Here is a 23,045-nt window from a genome sequence, read left to right on the forward strand (position 1 = left end):
TGCCCTCAAATAATCTGTCCACCTTGGCCTCCCAAAGTGCTGGGATTACAGGCACCACTGTGCCTGGCTCATCTAAGAATATCTGATGTGTCTGAATTCCTCACCCACAGTCTTTTTTTCAGTCTATCTTGTTTCAGGACCTAAAGTATTAATACCCTTTAGGTCAGGTAGAGTGCAATACCTTCTCTTAAAGTAATTATGTGTCCTTAGGATTCAAAGCGTTCTCTCTCATGCTCCCTTGCCCCTCTGGTTTTGGTTCTTATGGGGGTGCCCAAGGCCTTGTCTGTGGCTGCAGTGGTGATGTTGTGATTTGGGAGTTCAGTTGATCAGATCTATACAGGCAATAGGATTCATGTTTTGGCAAAGCAGGGAATTTTCTGACCTCTTGGGATTTTAAAAATATGTTTATTTTCCTATTTGTTTTAAGAAGAAAGATGCTGCTGTATTTTGGATGGAGAAAAGGGGGGTTCCCAAGGAGGCACCTGCCTTCCCTAGTTATTTATTTTTATCCTTCTTATTTCCAAAAATATGATTGTGGTATTTTACCCCATTGAGAGCAAAGGGGACTGACTGTTTGCAGCCTGGGGTCATTTTGGGGACTTTGGGAGCTGTGGTGGTGTAAGACATTTTGCAGCTGTCTACTCCTGAAAAGAAATTCTTTTCTCTTTTGATTTTTTTTTGTTTGGTTGTTCAGAGACAGAGTCTAGTTCTGTCACCCAGGCTGGAGTACAGTGGCCTGATCACAGCTCACTACAGCCTTGAACTTGTGGGCTCAAGCGATCCTCCCACCTCAACTCCCTGAGTAGCTGGGACTACAGTCTTACACCACCACACCTGGCTAATTCTTTAAAAATAATTTTTGTAGAGACAGGGGTCTCACTGTGTTACCCAGGTTGGTCTTGAACTCCTGGGCTCAAGCGATTCTCCTGCCTTGATCTCTCAAAGCTCTGGCATTATAGGTACAAGCCCATGCGCCTGGCCTTCTCTTTTGATCTTATTGTCTCAGCAGTTCAGCCCTATTAGGAAGGGAAGGGCAGCTCTCAGGAGGGCTGTGGGTCGTGCCTTGTGCTCTACATGTGTATCCAGGTTATTGATTGTGATTTTCAGTATGGGCACAGGGTCCTTTTTTGACCCAGAGAGACACTGAGGATGCTGGGGGATTCCTGCCCATCTAAGAGTCTCATGATTGCTGTCAGTGCCAGGAATGTACTCTGGGCCTGTGAAGAGACCTTGCCTGTGGCTGCCTCTACTCCCCAGCCCTTTGATGCCTCTGTAAAGGATGATGAGGAGTAAAGTCTCCCCCGAAGATGGCCTGGCTTAGGCCTCAACACCTGTGTGTGTAGGGCCAGGCACGTGGTGCTTTGGGTCATTGAGACCCAAGGGAGGTCAGGTGAGAGGTTGGCAGGGCTTTGTGCCAGCTGCAGCCTGGACCTTTGCACTGGGTGGGAACTGGCTACACCCCTGCTATGGGTCTGCTGTCCTAGCTCCGCCCACTGTTGCCCTGTGGGAAACTGACCATCACAACCAGACTTAATGTTTTTTCAGCAGAAGCAGGAAATCTATTGTTATTATTTTTAACCTGAAGTCCTTCCATTTTTCAATGGGGGCAGGTAATTTATGTTAAATGAGCACATGGTAATCCATGCATGTTATTAAAATGATTCATGGACTAAAGTCATTCTCTGAGCTGCCTTCAGCCACACTGCCACTGCTAGTTTGTGACCTCTGGATGGAGCTGTTGGGGAGCAGAAAGGCCATGATCATGATTTCAGGGTATTCAACAGGAATGCACACACTTGTGTCAGGGGTCCCCAAGAGAAACCCCAGGTTCGATCATCATCTAGGAGAACTCACAGATCTCAGGACATAGCCATGCTCATGGCTTGGACTTACTATGGGGCAAGGATACCAAGCAGTTAGCCAAGGCAAAAGGCATCAGGGTGAAGACCAGAGGAAACCAGGGTCCTCTCCCAGTGGATTCACGCAGGGCGCATTTCATTCCCCCAGCAAGGAGCTGTGGCAACACAGGTGAAGGGCTGTCTTCCATCTCTGCACCAGGCATTTTACTGGTGGCTGTTCACATCACCCTCTGCCCTGCAGCAAAATCTCAGGCTTGCAGAAGAAAGCAGGTGTTCCCTTCCCAGGATAGAGCATCTGGGGAAAAAGGCATTTATGAGTTCCGCTGCAGCAGAAGCAGAAGCTCTGAATGGAAAAATGGAGCTCCCAGCTCAGCACTTGAGCTCCTCTAAGAGACAGACTGTCTCCTCAAGCAGCTCCCTGACTCCTATATATCCAAAGAGACACCCCGTAAAGGAGAGCTCAGGCTGACATCTGATGGGTACCCTTCCGGGATGAATATAACGGAAGAAGAAACTTTCAGCGACCCTTACTGTTCTGCAGCCCCTGTGGGTGATCCCCAGGCAAGCAGAGTCTGGAGTGGACCTCCAGCAGTCCTACAGCAGAGGGGTCTGATGATTAGAAGGAAAACTAAAAAACAGAAAGAAATAACCAGCATCAACAAAAAGGACATCTACTCAGAGACCCCATCCAAAAGTCACCAACTACAAAGACTACAGGTAGATAAATCCTCAAAGATGGGAAGAAACTAGTGCAAAAAGGATGAAAACACCAAAAACCAGAACGCCTCTCCTCCTCCAAGGTATCACAACTCCACATCAGGAAGGGAACAAAGCTGGATAGAGAATGAGTCTGATGAATTGACAGAAACAGGCTTCAGAAGGTTGGTAATAACAAACTTCTCTGAGCTAAAAGAACATGTTCTAACCCAATGCAAAGAAACTAAGAACCTTGAAAAAAGGCTAGGCAAAATGCTAACGAGAATAAACAACTTAGGGAAGAATATAAATGACCCTGATGGAGCTGAAAAACACAACAAGACAACTTCGTGAAGCATACACAAGTTTCAATAGCCAAATCGACCAAGCAGAAGAAAGGATATCAGAGATCAAAGATCAACTCGATGAAATAAAATGAGAAGGCAAGATTAGAGAAAAAAGTGTGAAAAGAAATGAACAAAGCCTCCAAGAAATATGGGATTATGTGAAAAGACCTAATCTACGTTTGACAGATGTACCAGAATGTGACAGAGAGAATGAATCCAAGCTGGAAAATGCTCTTCAGGATATTATCCAGGAGAACTTCCCAACCTAGCAAGGCAGGCCAACATTCAAGTCCAGGAAATACAGAGAACACCACAAAGATATTCCTGAAGAAGAGCAACCCCAAGGCACGTAATCGTCAGATTCACCAGAGTTGGAATGAAGGAAAAAATCCTAAGGGCAGCCAGAGAGAAAGGTCTGGTTACCCACAAAGGGAAGCCCATCAGACTCATAGCAGATCTCTCAGCAGAAACCCTACAAGCCAGAAGAGAGTGGGGGCCAATATTCAGCATCCTTAAAGAAAAGAACTTTCAACCTAGAATTTCATATCCAGCCAAACTAAGCTTCATAAGCAAAGGAGAAATAAAATCCTTTACGAACAAGCAATTACTGAGAGATTTTGTCACCACCAGGACTGCCTTACAAGAGCTCCTGAAAGAAGCACTAAACATAGAAAGGAACAAGCAATACCAGCCACTCCAAAAATGTACCAAATGGTAAAGACCATTGACACAATGAAGGAACTGCATCAACTAATGGGCAAAACAACTAGCTAGCATCAAAATGGCAGATCAAATTCACACATAACAATATTAACCTTAAATGTAAATGGGCTAAATGCCCCAGTCAAAAGACACAGACTGGCAAATTGGATAAAAAGTCAAAACCCATTGGTGTGCTGTATGCAGGAAACCCATTCACATGCAGTGACACACATAGGCTAAAAATAAAAGATTAGAGGAAGGTTTATGAAGCAAATGGAGAGCAAAAAAAAAAAGGAGTTGCAATCCTAGTCTCTGATAAAATAGACTTTAAACCAACAAAGATCAAAAGAGGCAAAGAAGGGCATTACATAGTGGTAAAAGGATCAACGTAATAAGAAGAGCTAACTATCCTAAATATATACGCACCTAATACAGTAGCACCTAGATACATAAAGCAAGTTCTTAATGACCTACAAAGAGACTTAGACTTCCACACAATAATAGTGGGAGACTTTCACACTCCACTGTCAATATTAGATCAACGAGACAGAAAATTAACAAGGATATCCAGGACTTAAACTCAGATCTGGACCAAGCAAACCTAATAGACATCTACAGAACTCTTCACGCCACATCCACAGAATATACATTCTTCTCAGCACCACATTACACCTACTCTAAAATTGACCACATAATTGGAAGTAAATCACTCCTCAGCAAATGCAAAAGAAAGGAAATAACAAACAGTCTCTTAGACCAAAGTGCAATCAAATTAGAAGTCAGGATTAAGAAACTAACTCAGAACCGCACAACTTCATGGAAACTGAACAACTGGCTCTTGAATGTTGACTGGATAAACAATGAAATGAAGGCAGAAATAAAGGTGTTCTTCGAAACCAATGAGAACGAATACACAACATACCAGAATCTCTGGGACACATTTAAAGCAGTGTCTAGAGGAAAATTTATAGCAATAAATGCCCACATGAGAAGCAAGGTAAGATCTAAAATCAATACCCTACCGTCAAAACTGAAAGAGCTGGAGAAGCCAGATTAAAAAAACTCAAAAGCTGGCAGAAGACAAGAAATAACTAAGATCAGAGCAGAACCGAAGGAGATAGAGAAGCAAAAAACCCTTCAAAAAATCAATAAATCCAGGAGCTGATTTTTTGAAAAGATCAACAAAATAGGCTGCTAGCCTCACATTAATAAAAAAGAAAAGAGAGAAAAGTCAAATAGATGCAGTAAAAAACAATAAAGGGCATATCACCACCAATTCCACGGAAATACAAACTACCATCAGAGATTACTACAAACAACTCTATGCACATAAACCAGTAAACCTGGAAGAAATGGATAAATTCCTGGACACTTGCACCCTCCCAAGGCTAAACCAGGAAGAAGTTGAAACCCTGAATAGACCAATAACAAGGGCCGAAATTGAGGCAGCAATTAATAGCCTACCAACCAAAAGAAGCCCAGGTCCAGGACACAAACAGATGGAGAAACATTCTATGCTCATGGTTAGGAAGAATCAATATTGTGAAAATGGCCATACTGCCCAAAGTAATTTACATATTCAGCGCCATCCCCATCAAGCTGCCTATGACCCTCTTCACAGAACTGGAAAAAACCACCTTAAACTTCATATGGAACCAAAAGAGAGCCTGCATAGCCAAGACAAGCCTAAGCAAAAAGAACAAAGCTGAAGGCATCAAGCTACCTAACTTCAAACTATACTACAAGACTACAGTAATCAAAACAGTATGGTACTGGTACCAAAACAGAGATCCGATCAATGGAATAGAACAGAGGCTTCAGAGGCAACGCCACACATCTACAACCATCTGATCTTTGACAAACCCGACAAAAACAAGCAATGGGGAAAGGAGTCCCTGTTTAATAAATGGTGTTGGGAAAACTGGCTAGCCATGTGCAGAAAGCAGAAACTGGACCCCTTCCTGACACCTTACACTAAAATTAACTGCAGATGGATTAAAGATTTAAATATAAAACCTAATACCATAAAAACCTTAGAAGAAAACCTAGGCAAAATCATTCAGGACACAGACATAGGCAAGGAATTCATGACTAAAATACCAGAAGCATTGGCAACAAAAGGCAAAATAGACAAATGGAATATAATTAAACTCCAGAGCTTCTGTACAGCAAAACAAACAATCATTAGAGTGAACTGGCAACCAACAGAATGGGAAAAAATGTTTGCAATCTACTCATCTGAAAAAAGGCAAATATCCAGAATCTATAAAGAACTAAAACAGATTTACAAGAAACAAACAAACCCATTCAAAAGTGGGCAAAGGACATGAGCAGACACTTTTCAAAAGAAGATATATATGAGGCCAACAAACATATGAAAAAATGCTCATCATCACTGGTCATTAGAGAAATGCAAATCAAAGCCACATTGAGATACCACCTCACACCAGTTAGAATGGCGATCATTAAAAAATCTGGAGACAACAGATGCTGGAGAGGATATGGAGAGATAGGAACACTTTTACACTGTTGGTGGGAGTGTAAATTAGTTCAATAATTGTGGAAGACAGTGTGGCGATTCCTCAAGGACCTAGAAACAGAAATTCCATTTGACCCAGCAATCCCGTTACTGGGTATATATCCAAAGGATTATAAATCATTCTGTTATAAAGACACATGCACACGTATGTTCATTGCGGCACTGTTTACAATAGCAAAGACTTAGTACCAGCCCAAATGCCAATTGATGATAAACTGAACAAGGAAAATGTGGCACATATACACCATGGAATACTATGTAGCCCTAAAAAACAATGAGTTCATGTCCTTTGTAGGGACATGGATGAATCTGGAAACCATCATTCTCAGCAAACTCACACAAGAACAGAAAATCAAACACCACATGTTCTCACTCATAGGCAGGTGTTGAACAATGAGAACACATGGACACAGGGAGGGGAACATCATATATTGGGGTCTGTTGGGGAGCACTAGGGGAGAGACAGTGAGGGATAGGGAGGTTGGGGAGGGATAACATGGGGAGAAATGTCAGATACAGGTGACAGGGGGATGGAGGCAGCAAACCACCTTGCCATGTATGTACCTATGCAACAATTCTTCATGATCTGCACATGTACCCCAGAATCTAAAGTACAATAAAAAATTTTTAAAAAGCAGGTGTTCGGCATAAAGCACACTGTTTATGCAAACATTTGAGGCACAGCGAGTCACCCTTGTCACCTTCAGGGAATGATAGGAACCTTCCCCAAATCCAAGTTCCCAGATGCCAGCCCAGGGCTGTCCTTGTAAGCAAGCAGAAAAGGAGTGTCAGACCGACTGTGTTGACTTCCTGCACATCTTTTGATTACCCCTCCCATTCCTGATTCCAAGGCCCAATTCTGACAACCTCAGGCAGCCCATGGAGATTTGCTGCTGGTGAGCAGCCAGTTCTGGGAGCATCATTGTCTAAACTCCAGAAGGCTGCTGACTCTGTCCCAAGGACAAGTTTGATGGAGAGGGAAGGATTAGAGGGAGCAGAGGACTGGAGTGTCCCTCAGGACCAAGCCTGACTCCCTCATCAGCTGGCTGGGGCTGGTGCATTTCTCCAGGAGAAATTGATGCTGGGCATGTTTCTTCTCTGTATGGTCAAGTTCAGCCCCTCAGGACTGTGTTGGGACTGGACTCTCATGCATAAATCATTGATTCCTACACTTGTCGAGCTCTTATTCTTCACCAGGTCCTGAGGGATCAGATGAGACCCTCCTCAGGCCCCAGCCCTAGCCATTATCTTATCCCCTACCCATTTTAAGACCCCCTTCGGAAGAGCTCTAAATCTGTTCCAGCTCACTGAAGCTTCAGGGGCAGGAAAACTCATAGGGTTGGATCTGCAAGCAGCTGCCTCATCCCCTACTTGCCATCACCCTACAGGATGACCGTGCCCATCAGCATCACCAACCCTGACCTGCTGAGGCACAGCACGGAGCTCTTCATGGACAGCGGCTTCTCCCCACTGTGTCAGCGCATGGGGGCCATGGTAGCCTTCAGGAGATTCGAGGACTTTACCAGGTAACCAGCATAGCCCGGTATCCCAAACACCCTGAGCATGGGGGCTGGGCAGGCTTTCCTGAACCCCACCCATTCACTGGACAGATGGGGTAGGAGAGACCCAGAAACATGGCATAGTGCGTCAATAACAACAGAATAATAACAGCATCGTAGCCAAGAGTGTGAGCCTGCACGTCGGCTTGCCTGGTTTGAATTCTGGCTGTGCGCTTTCTAAGTGAGAGACTGAGCAAAATATTTAACCTCTTTGTACCTTTGTTTTCTCATCTGTAAAATGGTAGCAATAAAGGACCCACTTCATAGGGGTGCCATGAGAATTAAATGAGATAATGTGTGTGAAATAACATAAAGTATAATTTGCAGATAACATAATGACTAAATGTGAGCTCAGTAGTGACTGTTACCGTCTTTCTTCAGCCTTTCACTGTGTCTTCTGCTTTGGGCTTGGAGTATCTTGTTGAATTTTCATAATAGCCTCATGAGGCATAGGGATGACTCTTACCTTTCTTTGACTCTGGGGTGAGATGAGGTTTCTGGGATCTCCCAGTCAGTAAAAATGGGAGCCAAGAGTTGATCTCAAGCCCAGGTGATGCCCGAAAGCGTTGGAATCCTTCCCTGTATTCCTGATCACAGATCGGTTAAGGTCTTTCTTCCCTTTTGAGAAGGACCCATCCATCACAGGGTGCCTTAGACAAAGTAGACAGGGAACCCCCTGAGCTCTTTAGAGTTGGATAAGATCACAGGTTGTTGGCCGAGAAATAGGGAGGGGCTGGCGCTCCCTGCTGCCTGGGTTGGAAACTTGACCTCATCCCCATGGGCCAGCGACCCCTCAGCCCTCCCTCTCTACCCGCGCCCCCAGAAACTTTGATGAAGTCATCTCCTGCTTCGCCAACGTGCCCAAAGACACCCCCCTCTTCAGTGAGGCCCGCACCTCCCTGTATTCTGAGGATGACTGCAAGGTAAGCATCTAAGCCCAGGGAGCAACCTGGGGAGTCGTGGGCCGTCGCCCCGAGGCTTTCCAGCTCCAATCCTTGCTTCTCCCTTTCAGAGCCTCAGAGAAGAGCCCATTCACATTCTGAACGTGTCCATCCAATGTGCAGACCGCCTGGAAGATGAGGCACTGGTGCCGATTTTACGGACATTCGTACAGTCCAAGGTACTCTGGGCTTGCCTCTGGCTTTCGTGGGGGTTCTTGGAGAAGGAGGAGGGGCTGGGCTTTGCGAGGCAGCCCTTGGGGAGGGAAGCCTGCTGAGCACTTCAGAGCCACAGACCCGTCTTCCCACTGTAGCTCTGCTTGCCTCGTAGCTGGCTACCTTCGGCAGACGTGGCTGAACGTGGGAACACCATTTTTCTGCCCACGGTGTGGCAGTGATTCAGTGACAAAGTATATACACTGCTCAGCCAGTCCCAAGTACAGAGGGCACACCTGGTAAATAGTTTGGAGATGTTCTGGGAATGTTTTTGTTGGAATAATCCAGAAACTGGCAGTTTTAAAATGCCACTTACATTGATGACCAAGTGTGCCAATAACGGCAGCTTGCTCTGGAAGCCTGCAGTGCTGTTCCATTCCAGCCTGGGGGGCAGAGCGAGACCGTGTCTCAAAAAAAAAAAATTATATATTTACAGTATACAACGTGATATTTTTAAATTATCTTTTTAATAACAGGTTTATTGAGATATCATTGACATACTACACAATTCACCCATTTAAAGTGTACAACCTTGCAGCCATGAAAAGGAAAGAGATTATGTCCTTTGCAGGGACATGGGTGGAGCTGGAAGCCATCATCCTCAGCAAACGAATGCAGGAACAGAAAACCAAACACCATGTATTCTCACTTATAAGTGAGAGCTGAACATCGAGAACACATGGACACAGGGAGGGGAACAACAGACACTGGGGCCTGTTAGTGGGTGAGGGGTGAGGGGAGGGAACTTGGAGGATGGGTTAATAGGTGCAGCGAACCACCATGGCACCCATATACCTATGTGGCACCCATACACCTATGTGGCACACATATACCTATGTGGCACACCTACTCTGCACATTATCCTTTTTTTTTTTGGAAGAAATAAGAAAAAATAAAGTAAAATGTACAATTTAATATATTTTTAGTATATTCACCAGGTTGTGCAATCATTACTAGAATCAATTTTAGAACATTTAGAAAAACCCTGTATCAGCTGGGTGCGATGGCTTACGCCTGTAATCCCAGACTTTGGGAGGCCACGGTGGGCAGATTGTGAGGTCAGGAGATCCAGACCATCCTGGCTAACATGGTGAAACTCTGTCTCTACTAAAAATACAAAAAACTAGCAAGGTGTGGTGGCACGCACCTATAGTCCCAGCCATTCAGGAGGCTGAGGCAGGAAAATTGCTTGAGCCCAGGAGGCAGAGGTTGCAATGAGCCGAGATCACGCCACTGCACTCCAGCCGGAGCGACAGAGCAAGACTCCATCTCAAAAAAAGAAAAAGAAAAAGAAAAACCCTTTACCTGTTAGCAGTCACTCCCCTCTGTCCACTGACCCAAAAACCCTCTCCCCACCACAGCCCTGGGCAACTGCTAATCTACTTTCTGTCTCTATAGATTTGCCTATTCTGGATATTTCATATAAATGGAATCAGACCATAGGCGGTCTCTTGTGATTGACATCTTCCACTTAGCGTGATATTTACCAGGCTCATCCATGTGGTAACATGCGGCAGTACTTCAGTTCTTTTTATGGCCAAATAATATTCCATTGTGTCTTTGGTTTTTGATGCAGAAAAATATCCTTGTGGATTATGGACTCCGACGAATCACATTCCTGATTGCCCAAGAGGTTAGTTCACAGTTCATCTCTCTGAGTCTTTTCCATTCTGCAAGCCTTGGTGTGTGCCATTTATTTGATATTTATTTTGTAGATTTGGGTGAAAGAGATCAATCATCAGAAAAGAGAAGGATTCCCAAATGATTCATTCTAGAAGTGAATGTCATCGTTGACAATCACTAAACAAGTATGGGAATATTTCAGTGCATCTTGCTTGATTTAATTGTCTTGTGTGTGGATTTCTTTTTGCAGAAAGAATTTCCCAAGTTTTTCACATTCAGAGCAAGAGATGAGGTATGGCCAAAAGTAATGATGCTTTCTCTTCTCTGGCATCTTTTTTGCTTTTTAGGAGATGGGATGGGGCTGGGCATAGTGGCTCATGGCTATAATGCTAGAACTTGGAGGCTGAGACAGGAGGCTTGCTTGAGCTCGGGAGTTCTAGACCAGCCTGGGTTACTTAGTGATACTCTGTCTCTACAAAAAAAAAAAATGTAAAAAATCAGCCTGGCATTGTGATGCACACCTGTGGTCCCAGCTACTTGGGAGGCTGAGGGAGAAGATTGCTTGAACTTGGGAAGTAGAGGTTTCAGTGAGCCGAGATGATGCCACTGCACTCCAACCTGGGTGACAGAGTGAGAGACCCTGTCTCAAAAAAAAAAAAAAAAAGAGTCGGGATCTCGCTCTGTTTCCCAGGCCGGACTTGAACTGGTAGGCTCAAGCAATCCTCTTGCTTCAGCTTCCCAAGTAGCTGAGATGACAGGCACGTGCCACTGTGCCTCCTAGCTCCCTGGCATCTTTGATATTCGTGATGAATATGGTCTGCAGTCCTTAAGGCATCCCCATATTCAAGAATGTGGCAAATTTTGTGTAGACTCTAGTCTTCCTCTGGGATTGTATTTCCGGTGAGAGGTCTGTTCCCTGCATGGCACTCAGACCTGAAGAATCTTGCCCTTTCAGCCTCACTACAGATTTCTGTCTTGCTTGGATAATTTCAGTACTTGCCGATGTACTCGGTAAGACATTTTTTCCTAACCCTTTTTTCTTATGCTCTTCTAGAACAGTGGTAGGCAAACTCACTTGCAGGCCAGCTGCCTTTTTTTATGAATAAAGTTTTATTGGAACACAGCCACACCCATTTGGTTCCACACTGTCTGCTCTGGCTTTCACTTTAACAGTAGCAGAATTGAGTATTTGTGGCAGAGCCCGTATGATCCATCAGCCTAAAACATTTACTCTCTGGCCCTTTAAGAAAAAGTTTACTGGGTTCTCTGTTGTAGAGCGGGTAGGTTTATTCCCAGCATGGATTCAAGACCCCACCAAATTCTGCATTTTGTATTTTAATTTATCCAAAGCTTTATTTTTCTAGCTAAGACCCATCCTTTTCTTACAGTCTTCATTTTTTTTTTTTCAGTTTAGTTTCCAACACTGTCAGTTACTTTCCTTTTGGGGACCAATTTCCACCAAGAAACCAGGGGTTAGTGGCTTCATGAGAATTGCCACAGGCTGGGACAGATGGAGAACAGCCTGGTCACGCTGGCAGGTGATAGGGACTAGCTAGGTTCCCCCAGGAGCCAGAGCTGCACCCAGCACACCAGGCTTGCAATGCTCCTGGCTCTCCTCAGATCTTAGCAAAACTCCAAATATTGGGAGCCCCAGGGGTGGCTTACAATTAGGGGACCGATGAATGCTGCATTCCTGAGTGTGAAACCCTTGGACACCAGGGGTCTGCAGAGGAGGAGGGCGTGGACCAAGCAGCACGCAGCTCCAAAGTCAAACTGTGTGTGTGTGTCTGTCTTCTCTCTGGTCGGCCTACAGTTCGCGGAAGATCGCATTTACCGCCACTTGGAGCCTGCCCTGGCCTTCCAGCTGGAACTCAGCCGGATGCGTAACTTCGATCTGACCGCTGTGCCCTGTGCCAACCACAAGATGCACCTTTACCTGGGTGCTGCCAAGGTGAAGGAAGGGGCAGAAGTGACGGATCATAGGTTCTTCATCCGCGCCATCATCAGGCACTCGGACCTGATTACAAAGGTAAGAGGTCTCAGAGCATTTCTTCCTCTCAGAACCTGGCCCTCCCTTCCTTACACTCCTCTCTGTGCTGGGTCCTGGGCTGCACGCTGGGGATGGAGAGTACACCAGACACACGGGGGCCTGCCCTTGTGACGCTGCAGTCCAGGGCAGGAGGCGGACAGCAAAGTGGCCTGGGATCGTGTCCGGGCTGGTGGCACTTGGATCTGTTTCTTGTATTAGGTGGATCTCTGCGCATGAGAAGAAATTTTCCAGGATAGAAAAATACTGCTTTGTTCAGGGAATTTCTTATAGTTACTGATTGATCATTTTCCATTGTTTCTTGCATTTAGAAAAGTAATCTGGGGCCAAGTGCAGTGGCTCACGCCTGTAATCCCTGCACTTTGGGAGGCTGAGGTAGGCGGATCACGTGAGGTCAGGAGTTTGAGACCAGCCTGGCCAACATGGTGAAACCCTGTGTCTACTACAAATACAAAAATTACCTGGGCGTGTAGCGTATGCCTGTAATCTCAGTTGCTCAGGTGGCTGAGGCATGAGAATTCCTTGAACCTGGGAGGTGGAGGTTGCAGTGAGCTGAGATGGAGCCATTGTACTTCAGCCTGGGGGATAGAGCAAGAATCTGTCTCAAGAAAGAAAGAAAGAAAGAAAGAGAGAAAGAGAGAAAGAGAGAAAGAGAGAAAGAGAGAGAGAGAGAGAGAGAGAGAGAGAGAAAGAAAAAGAAAGAAAGAAAGAAAGAAAGAAAGAAAGAAAGAAAGAAAGAAAGAAAGAAAGAAAAGAAAGAAACAGAAGTAATCCATGATTATACTTTGAAAATTTTAAGTAAGACTGAAAACCAAGCTCAGGGACCCAGGATCCTGTCACTGAGGAGCCAGCTCAGTTGGTGACCGTTTCTAGACATAATTCTGTCCCTAAAACCTAGAGTTGATAAGAGATCAGAGCTCAGAGTAGACAGATCATTTGGAGATATTTTTCTTTAATTGATCACTTACTTGCGACCTCTTTCATTGTTAATAAAGAATTGTTCACCGCATGCTATTTCCTTGCACGGATGTACCATGTGTGTAATTTTTTTTTTTTTTTTTACTAATCCCCTATTAATGGATATTAAACTAACTGCAGTTTTTTGCTAACACAATCAACTAGACATTTTATTTATTTATTTATTTATTTAGAGATGGAGTTTTGCTCTTGTCACCCAGGCTGGAGTGCAGTGGCACGATCTTGGCTCACTGCAACCTCTGTCTCCTGGGTTCAAGCAATTCTCCTGCCTCAGCCTCCTGAGTAACTGGGATTACAGGCACCTGCCACCATGCCCAGCTAAGTTTTGTATTTTTGGTAGCGACAGGGTTTCACCATGTTAGTCAGGCTGGTCTCGAACTCCTGACCTCAATCATTCTACCAGTCTCAGCCTCCCAAAGTGCTGGGATTACAGGTGTGAGCCACTGTGCCTGGCCCAGCTGTTTTAATAGGTTTTATTATTATTGAGGTATGGTGAGGCCAACAGATCAGGAGATGACTGCCATTGAAAAAACAGTTTATTCCTCACAGTTCCCAAGAAGAAGGGGCTCTCCCTGCCACGGGGTGGGGGAGGTTCTGGGGTTGGTCGGGCAGCAGAGGGACGGAGAGGAAGAGGTGGACAAGAGCCTTGATTGTGGTTTCCTCAAGAAAAGGGTGAGGCTGGGTAAAGGGGCTTAGGATTGGGTGTGAATCATCTCAGCAGACTCTGGGGTATAGAAGCTGTCTCTAGTTCTCTGGCCCTGGCCCTGGCCCTGGGTGATTAGGGCAGGTGGTTTGTGACCCCAGGTATGATCCAGGGTCAGCAGGTCGCCAGGTGTCGAAGCGTCGGGATGCAGAAAATAGGACACATGGTGTCAATACACTCAACCCCAGCTTTGCAGTCCCTTTGCAGCTTAGAGGCAGGGCTCTGCTGTTTTTGCCTGGCACACTCTTTGGAGGAGGGTAATGTTTTCCTCCTGCCTCTGCCTCTGTGTCTGAGGCAGAGATTCCAGCCAGCTAGGAGTGGGCCTGCGCCCCTGCCCTGAGCACCTCTCCCTCCTGCCCTTTGACAGGAAGCCTCCTTTGAGTACCTGCAGAATGAGGGGGAGCGGCTGCTGCTGGAGGCCATGGACGAGCTGGAGGTGGCGTTCAACAACACCAGCGTGCGCACCGACTGCAACCACATCTTCCTCAACTTCGTGCCCACCGTCATCATGGACCCCTTCAAGGTCTCGCCTTTGCCGGGGGTGGGGCTCTCACCGGACTCTGGGTTCACCCTCCGAGCCATGTTGCTTTGGGGTATTGTCTCCTGCCACTCGAGACCTGGGTTCCGGGGTGAATCCGTGTGTATTTGAGCCTCAGTTGCTGCAGGAGGAGAACACATCTGCTGCCATTAATTCCAGAGCTAGGCTTTAGCCACGCCCTGCATGGGAGTGCTGCACTTTAAGGATGACAAGGATGCTCAGAATGTCTTGGAAAACAAAACATTGTCGTTTCCCTGGTTCCAGGCTGCACTGGGGACTGCATGTGCAGGGGGAGAGGAATGAGACTGGGAGGCCTGTGGCTCAGTGTTCCCTGTTGGGTCGCTCTTCACGAGCAGACAGGTGTTTATGGCGGTGATTCTGGAGTGAAAGAAGCCCTGCCTGTAATCCCAGTACTTTGGGAGGCTGAGGTGTTAGATTGCTTGAGCCCAGGAATTTGAGACAAGCCTGGGCAACATAGAGAGACCCCATCTCTACTAAAAACTTTAAAAATTAAAAAACAAAATAATATTAAAATTATTAATAAAATCAATATTATTAATATTAACATATTAATAAAGCAATATTATTATTGATATATTAATAAAGCAACACTATTAACATTAAAATATTTTTATAATATATAAAATATATAACTATTTTATTACAATACTTAACATATTATTTTAATATATAAAATAGATATATTTTATTATATTTAATAATATATATTACTTTATAATATATAAACATAAATATATTTTATTATAATATTTCATAATATATATTATTTTATTATCTATGATTAAAAATAATTAATAAAATATTATTAAAAAGAGAAGTCTTGGTACATCCATTTGCTTTCTGGGGGTTTCAGGGGCCTATGCAGATTCCCTGACTTCACTAGTTCACATAGTTCCAAAGGAAGCAGCACAGTGGCTGGAGTCATAGGCATGTAAGATGGTATGATGTAGCAGTCCTGGCTCAGTCCTTATCAGCCGCAGTTTTCTTGTCTGTCAATGAGGGATAAAAAAGCCTGCCTCTCTCGAGAACTTACCAGGGTAAAATGAGGTAGAGTTTTAAATGCTTAGCAAGAGCTGTTGTTCGTTATGAGTTAATACTTTTTGTTGGATACATACTATGTCCCAGGCATTTTTGCAGTCAGCCTGTCTCACCCTCGCTTTAGTGTCAGTGCTATTGCAAACGTCCATGGGATGGCTGGTCCCTGAAGCTGGAATTGCTGTGTTCTGGGGCAGATCGAGGAGTCCGTGCGCTCCATGGTTATGCGCTACGGCAGCCGGTTGTGGAAACTCCGCGTGCTGCAGGCCGAGGTCAAGATCAACATCCGCCAGACCACCACCGGCAGTGCCGTTCCCATCCGCCTGTTCATCACCAACGAGTCAGGCTACTACCTGGACATCAGCATCTACAAAGAAGTGACCGACCCCAGATCCGGAAATGTAAGTCTGGGCTGGGTCACGGGGGTCTAAGTTAAAGCAGAGGCAGGCTGCTTGGGCCATCCATTTGTAGATTAAAATGGCATTTGGGTTCTGTCTTGCCTTGCTCTGCCATGTCATGCTGGGTTGGGGTAGTCCCTCTGAGTTTTATGATAAATGTGTTAGCCTTTGAATCTTGGTTGTTCATTCACCTAAGAAGGAGAAGGAATCACCAGGTTTAATCCGTTCTGTGGCCATATTTGGATTTTTGGTAGAGAAGGGGTTTTGCCATGTTGGCCAGGCTGGTCTCAAACTCCTGACTTCAAGTGATCTGCCTGCCTTGACCTCCCAAGGTGCTGGGATTATAGGCGTGAGCCACTGTGCCTGGCCTTACGGCTGTATTTGGGATAAGTTTGTGCACTGCTGTGGTTGACTATAATGCAGTCCTCAGATTGGCTCACTTAGGGAAATACTTAACCCAACCATGTTTTAGGACAGACTTTTGTAAAGTCAATTAAATATCCTTTTGACTGCCATTTAAATTCATAATGTATGTGTGTGCATATATATATATGAACATATACATGCTGTGTTTTAAAGAGATGTTGCCTGGACTAGACTTGAACTCCTGGGTTCAGGCGGTCTTCTGGCCTCAGACTCGCAAGTAGCTGGAACTACAGGCACATGCTGTTGTGCTTGATCACTTTTAATTTTGCAATAATTGAAGACTGAAGACTCTGAAGCCATTGCAAAATTAATATAGAGAAAAAAAATAGTGCAGACAATTTTCACCCAATTTCCCCCAATGTTGATATTGAACGTCACCATTGTATGTCATTAAAACAGGAAATTGACATTGGTACAGAACTGTTAGCTCCAAAGTGGACTGTGTTCAGATTTCACCAGCGTTTCCATGCATGCCTGTTTGTTGGGAGTGTGTGATGCCCTGATCTCCGTATTTTTGAAACTGTGTATCCATAGCTCCTGTTGTCCCTTCTTGTTCTGGTTCTCCACAGAGGTGAAGAAGAGAGTTTTACCTAGCTCAGGCACTCACTTTGTTATGCCATGTGACAAGCTTTGCTTCCGCCAACTGCACTTTCATTGAGGACTGGCCATAAATAAATTGGGGAGAAATGTGATTCTCTCTCATGCTCTGTTTTCCTTCCTTTCTGGTCCAGATCATGTTTCACTCCTTCGGCAACAAGCAAGGCCCCCAGCACGGAATGCTGATCAATACTCCCTACGTCACCAAGGATCTGCTCCAGGCCAAGCGATTCCAGGCCCAGTCCCTGGGAACCACCTACATCTATGATTTCCCGGAAATGTTCAGGCAGGCAAGTCCAGTAGCTTAGACACACGATACCGCCTAGTTCCTCCCTGCAGACTCCACCAGAACCAAAGCCCATCCTTAACTCTCCTTCTAAAGACCTAGTCTAAAGAACAAGGTCTTGCCAGCTGCGGTGGCTCATGCCTGTAATCCCAGCACTTCCAGAGGCCGAGGAGGGAGGATTGCTTAAGCCCAGGAGTTGAAGAACCCTGTCTCTAGAAAATGTACAAAAATTAGCCGGGCATGGTGGCACATGCCTGTAGTCCCAGCTACTTGGAGGCTGAGGCAGGAAGGATCACCTGAGCCTGGGAGGTTGAGACCCCATCTTCAAAAAAAAAGAACAAGATCTTCATTGAAGAAAAATAAATTAATGTGTTGAGAACGACTTCAAAGTATTTTCCCCCAAATAAGCCTAATTTATCCCAATGATAAAAGTACTAGGATATAGAAACTTCAGAAAATAAAGGAGGATGGAACAAAGAAAAAACAATTCCTAGTCCCACACTTGGATGACAAATTGCTTCACATTTCAATGTGTTTCCTTCTTGTCTTTTCAATGGCCATTTATTAACTACTTGCCAGCCACCATTCAAAGTATAGAAGGCTGTGGGAAAGAGGATGGGGTCACTGCCTTGGAGTAATTTTTAGTCTACTCTTAAAAAATAATGTTTTGGGTTGGGTGTGGTGGCTTACACCTGTAATCCCAGCACTTTGAAAAGCCAAGGCGGGTGGATTATTTGAGGTCAGGACTTTGAGACCAGCCTGGCCAACATGGTGAAACCCTGCCTCTACTAAAAATACAAAAATTAGCCAGCCCTAGTGACAGAGTGAGACTCTGTCTCTAATAATAATAATAATAATAATAATAATGCTTTATTATGTTTTTCTGATGATTAAAGTATACATTGGAAATTATGGAAAGGTAAGAATAAGGAAATACAATTTCACTCCTATGTAATTTTCCCACCATTGATGCCTGAAATAACATTTCGGTGCATTTCCTTCAAGTGTTTTTATGCCTTTATATGTTTACGCCATAGAGCCTTTAAAGGAGACTGAACCACTGACATTGGTGATGTGAATGTCTCTTAACTTCCCACCATTGCTTTGTGAATAACGTTCATGAAACCATGGTCAAGGACCTCCCAGTGTAGGCAAGAAACGTCCTGTGGCTGCGCCTCATACATACAGGATATGAAAGAGTAGGAAAAGCTGCTCTTTAGAGTCACTCAGGCATTGGCACGAATGTTGGATCTGTCCCCTTGCTTCCTGTTGTCCCTAGTCAAGTTCTGTGACCTCTCTAGGCCTCAGTTTCCTTCTCTGTAAAATAAGGACAATGACAGTACCTACCACATAAGGTTGTTGGAGAAGTGTATGTATTCAGTAGGTAATTAATAAGTGGAAACTCTTATAATTAAGAATGTCATTGTCTGTATCCTTTTGCCTCTGACCTCAAGAACCATAAGGGAAGAAACATGACTAAATCAGGAGCAAATCCATCCTCTCTTTTTTAGATAAAGAAACAGAATGCTGTGAATGACTGACATATTTGAAAACTTAGATGAAGTAGAAATTTTCTGAGGAAAATACATCTTATCAAAAATGGCTGTAAAGTAAATGTAAAATCTGATCTGAATACATTATAAGCATTAAAGAAATTAATAGTTTTTTAAAAATTGGGCCCAGATAGTTTTATAACAATTTTATCAAACCTTTAGGAAACAATTCTCTCTGTTTATAGATTGTGTAGAGAGTTTTAAAAAGGTGAACACTTCTTAACTCATTTTTTCAGGTTATTAGCTTAATATTAATCCCAGATAGGAACTTAAGGAAAAGGGAAATTTGTTATTTTATTATGAACACAGGCACAAAAATAATAAAATATGAACATATGAAATCCAGTAATGATTTTTTTTAAAGTTTAGACAAAGTAGAGTTCACCCGGTGTCTTCTTATATGGTTTAATATTAGGAAGTCTATTCATGTGTTTACTGTATTAAAAGATTAAGAAAAAGCTTAAATATCTTGATAGATGCAAAAAAAATTTTGACAAGGCAACATCTGTAAAAGCTTTTAACAAACTAAGAATAGAAGGGAATCTGTTTATCTTGATAGAGGATATAAAACCCAAAATTAATAGAATCTAATGGCGAAATGTTAGAAGTATTCTTTTTAAAGACAAGTATAGGACAGAAATATCCACTAACACAGCTTCTGTTACACATTTTTTACTGGAGTTCCTGGACAAGGCAATAATCAGGAAAAAGAAATGAAGTGTAAAGACAAGAAAGAAAAAAAGCAAAATGATGACTTTTTTTTTTTTGCAGATGATCTAAATGTCTCTGTAAGAAATCTAAGAGAATCTATAGAACCAGTTACAGAATACAGCAAGATTGCTAGACATAAGATCAGTATATAAGAAATAATTGCATTTTTATCAATTGAAATTAAGATAGATCAATTGCAATGGCAGTAGATCAGTTGCAATTGCAATATACCAGTAGTAATTGCACATTGTCATTGGAGAAAAAAACCATTTACAAGACCAACTATAAGTTTGTCTAGGAAAAAATTAAAAAATAAGATCTTTATGGAGGAAATTTTAAAACCTCATTGAGTGACATTAAACCTAAATAAATGCAGCGATATACCATGCTCATGAACAATGGGAAGATTCAATGTTGTGTTTTTCTCAAATTAATAAATTCTATATAATTCCAGAGTTTTTTTGGTGAAACTTGGAGGCTAATCTTAAAATTCATATGGAAAAGTAAAAGCCCATGAATAGCAAAAACAATTTTGAATAAGAACAAAGTCAGGAGGACTCATCTTAGCAGATGTCATAACTTTATTTTAAGGCAACAGTAATTAAGATAGTGTGGTATTGTGATGGAACTAGACAGAATAGGGAGCCTAGAGTCAGACTGACCCATAAGTAGAATGTTGATAGAATGCAGAGGTGGGATTGTGAATGAGGGAATGATCTTCAGTAACAGATACAGGGAAATTGCTTATCTGATTGGAAAAAATAAAATTGATTTCTCCTACACCCGATAACAAAAATAAACTTCAAGATGATTAAAGCCATTTGGAGTCAGTTAAAAGCATAAGCTATACAGGAAAAGACATAAATTTACATGAAAACTTAGACATTGCTTCTGCAAAAGCAGAAAGACAAGTCCCAGATTGGAAGAATGCATTTCAGTGCCTTATGATCAGCAAGGGATTAGAAGTAGCTCATCTGTAGAATGCTTACAAGTCAATGAGAAAAAAAAGCAAAACCATAAAAAATATGGGTAGGAGTTATAAACAGAAAGCTTGCCAAAAAGAAACCCACATGGTTAAGAAACATATTAAAAGGCACTCACCTCACTAATAATCAGTGAAGTACAGATTAATACCACAGTACAGTCTCACACACAGCAGTTGGGTAAACACTAAAAAATTTTACAGGCCGGTGTGGTGGCTCACACCTGTAATCCCAGCACTTTGGGTGGCTGAGGTGGGCAGATCGCTTGAGCTCAGGAGTTTGAGACCAGCCTGGGCAACCCCATTTCTACAAAAAATTTAAAAAATAGCCAGATGTGATGGCATGTGCCTGTAGTCCCAGCTACTTAGGAGGCTGAGTTGTGAGGATCACTTGAGTCTGGGAGCTTGAGGCTGCAGTGAGCCACGATTGCACCACTGCACTCCTGCTTGGATGACACAGCAAAACACTGTCTTAAAAAAAAAATTTACAAAACAAAATGATATAGAATATATGGAGCATAAGAGTCTTTATACATTCTTATGGTGCTTGTGAAGGGATTCAAAAAAATTGGGAGCACCAATATCAAGTGAAATTGAAGCTTCACATTCCCTGTGTCCCAGAAATTCTACAATTTCACTCCTAGGTGTATGCATGTGTGTGTATGTGTGTGTGTGTGTAGCTATCTATTTATCTATCATCTATCTGTCTGTCTGTCTGTCTGTCTGTCTGTCTTTTTTTTTTTGAAACAGAGTCTCACTCTGTTGCCCAGACTAGAGTGTAGTGGTGCAATCTCGGCTGACTGCAACCTCTGCCTCCCAGATTCAAGCGATTCTATTGTCTTAGCCTCTGGAGTAGCTGGGATTACAGGTGTATGCCACCATGCCTGGCTAATTTTTTAATGCTTGGTGGAGACAGGGTTTCACCATGTTAGCCAGGCTGGTCTTGAACTCTTGGCCTCAGGTGATCTGCCCTGCCTTGGCATCCCAAAGTGTTGGGATTAGAGGCATGAGCCACTGTGCCTGGCCATCTGTCTGTTTGTCTCTCTCTCTCTCTCTCTTTCTAGATATATATAGATATGTATATATATCAATATAGATATATATACATGTATGTATGTATAGATATATAGATATATGTATATATATCAAGATTTGACAGAGCCACTGGATGGGTCCCCAGGTGTTTGTTTCTTATTCTGTTAATACGTGGAGTTTTTTGGTATGCTTTAAATATTTCATGAATTGAAAAGACAGAATTGTGAAACTTATCCTGGAATCATGACAGATCATCGCCAACTGGGAAAGACAGTTCTTCCCTACTGATGACTTCAAGTGTGTTCTCTTTCCTTCTCTCTTAGGCTCTCTTTAAACTGTGGGGCTCCCCAGACAAGTATCCCAAAGACATCCTGACTTATACTGAGTTAGTGTTGGCCTCTCAGGGCCAGTTGGTGGAGATGAACCGACTTCCTGGTGGAAACGAGGTAATAGCAGAGCGTAGCCCTGGCTGGAGCCGCCCCCTTAAAAATATTTTTGGGCCAGGTGCAGTAGCTCACACCTGTAATCCCAGTGCTTTGGGAGGCAAAGATGGCTGGATTGCTTGAGGACAGGCATTCAAGACCAGCCTGGCCTATGTGGTGAGAACCTGTCTCTACATAAAATTTAAAAATTAGCTGGGTGTGGTGGTGCGTGCCTGTAGTCCCAGCTACTTAGGAGCTCTGAGGCAGGGGTGATTGCTTGAGCCCAGAGGTTGAGGCTGCAATGAGCTGTGATTGCAGCAGTGCACTCTGGCCTGGGCAACAGAGCAAGACCCTATATCTAAAAAAATTATAATAACTAAAATAAAAACTTTTCCCCCAAAGAAACAAACTCATTTTCCTTGTTCGTTTATCCCCTTGCCAGGTGGGCATGGTGGCCTTCAAAATGAGGTTTAAGACCCTGGAGTACCCAGAAGGGCGAGACGTGATCGTCATCGGCAACGACATCACCTTTCGCATCGGGTCCTTTGGCCCCGGGGAGGACCTTCTATATCTGCGAGCATCCGAGATGGCCCGGGCAGAGGGCATTCCCAAAATCTACGTGGCAGCCAACAGTGGGGCCCGGATTGGCCTGGCAGAGGAGATCAAACACATGTTCCACGTGGCTTGGGTGGATCCAGAAGACCCCCACAAAGTATGTCGTGAAGCTGGCGGGGCCGGGTGATTCTGTTCAGCTAGTGCTGTATTTTCAGTGGGGGTGCTGGCACCTGCAAGAGAGTGAAAAAAAATCTCAGTTTTGCATAAAGCACAGATGTA

At 43.7% G+C, this 23,045-nt stretch overlaps 1 protein-coding gene across 6 annotated transcripts in view; it reads left to right on the forward strand.

The window, feature by feature from the left end:
• ACACB (acetyl-CoA carboxylase beta) overlaps positions 1-23,045 on the forward strand; it is a 159,959-nt gene that overhangs the window by 114,098 nt on the left and 22,816 nt on the right. For all 6 annotated transcript variants that reach the window (XR_001828959.2, XM_017541459.2, XM_017541474.2 and 3 more), the window contains 11 exons: positions 7,532-7,669; positions 8,526-8,625; positions 8,715-8,822; positions 10,433-10,489; positions 10,730-10,771; positions 12,293-12,508; positions 14,575-14,730; positions 15,999-16,202; positions 17,357-17,512; positions 22,113-22,235; positions 22,654-22,923. Coding sequence is in view for 5 of the 6 variants with exons in the window: in XM_017541459.2 (XP_017396948.1) it covers positions 7,532-7,669; positions 8,526-8,625; positions 8,715-8,822; positions 10,433-10,489; positions 10,730-10,771; positions 12,293-12,508; positions 14,575-14,730; positions 15,999-16,202; positions 17,357-17,512; positions 22,113-22,235; positions 22,654-22,923 (1,570 nt within the window). In the remaining variant the exon portion in view is untranslated. The remainder of the gene's footprint in view (positions 1-7,531; positions 7,670-8,525; positions 8,626-8,714; positions 8,823-10,432; positions 10,490-10,729; positions 10,772-12,292; positions 12,509-14,574; positions 14,731-15,998; positions 16,203-17,356; positions 17,513-22,112; positions 22,236-22,653; positions 22,924-23,045) is intronic.

The sequence above is a fragment of the Cebus imitator genome, unplaced genomic scaffold (genome assembly GCF_001604975.1).
Source record: "Cebus imitator isolate Cc_AM_T3 unplaced genomic scaffold, Cebus_imitator-1.0 Scaffold8, whole genome shotgun sequence".
Classification (NCBI taxonomy): Eukaryota; Metazoa; Chordata; class Mammalia; order Primates; family Cebidae; genus Cebus; species Cebus imitator.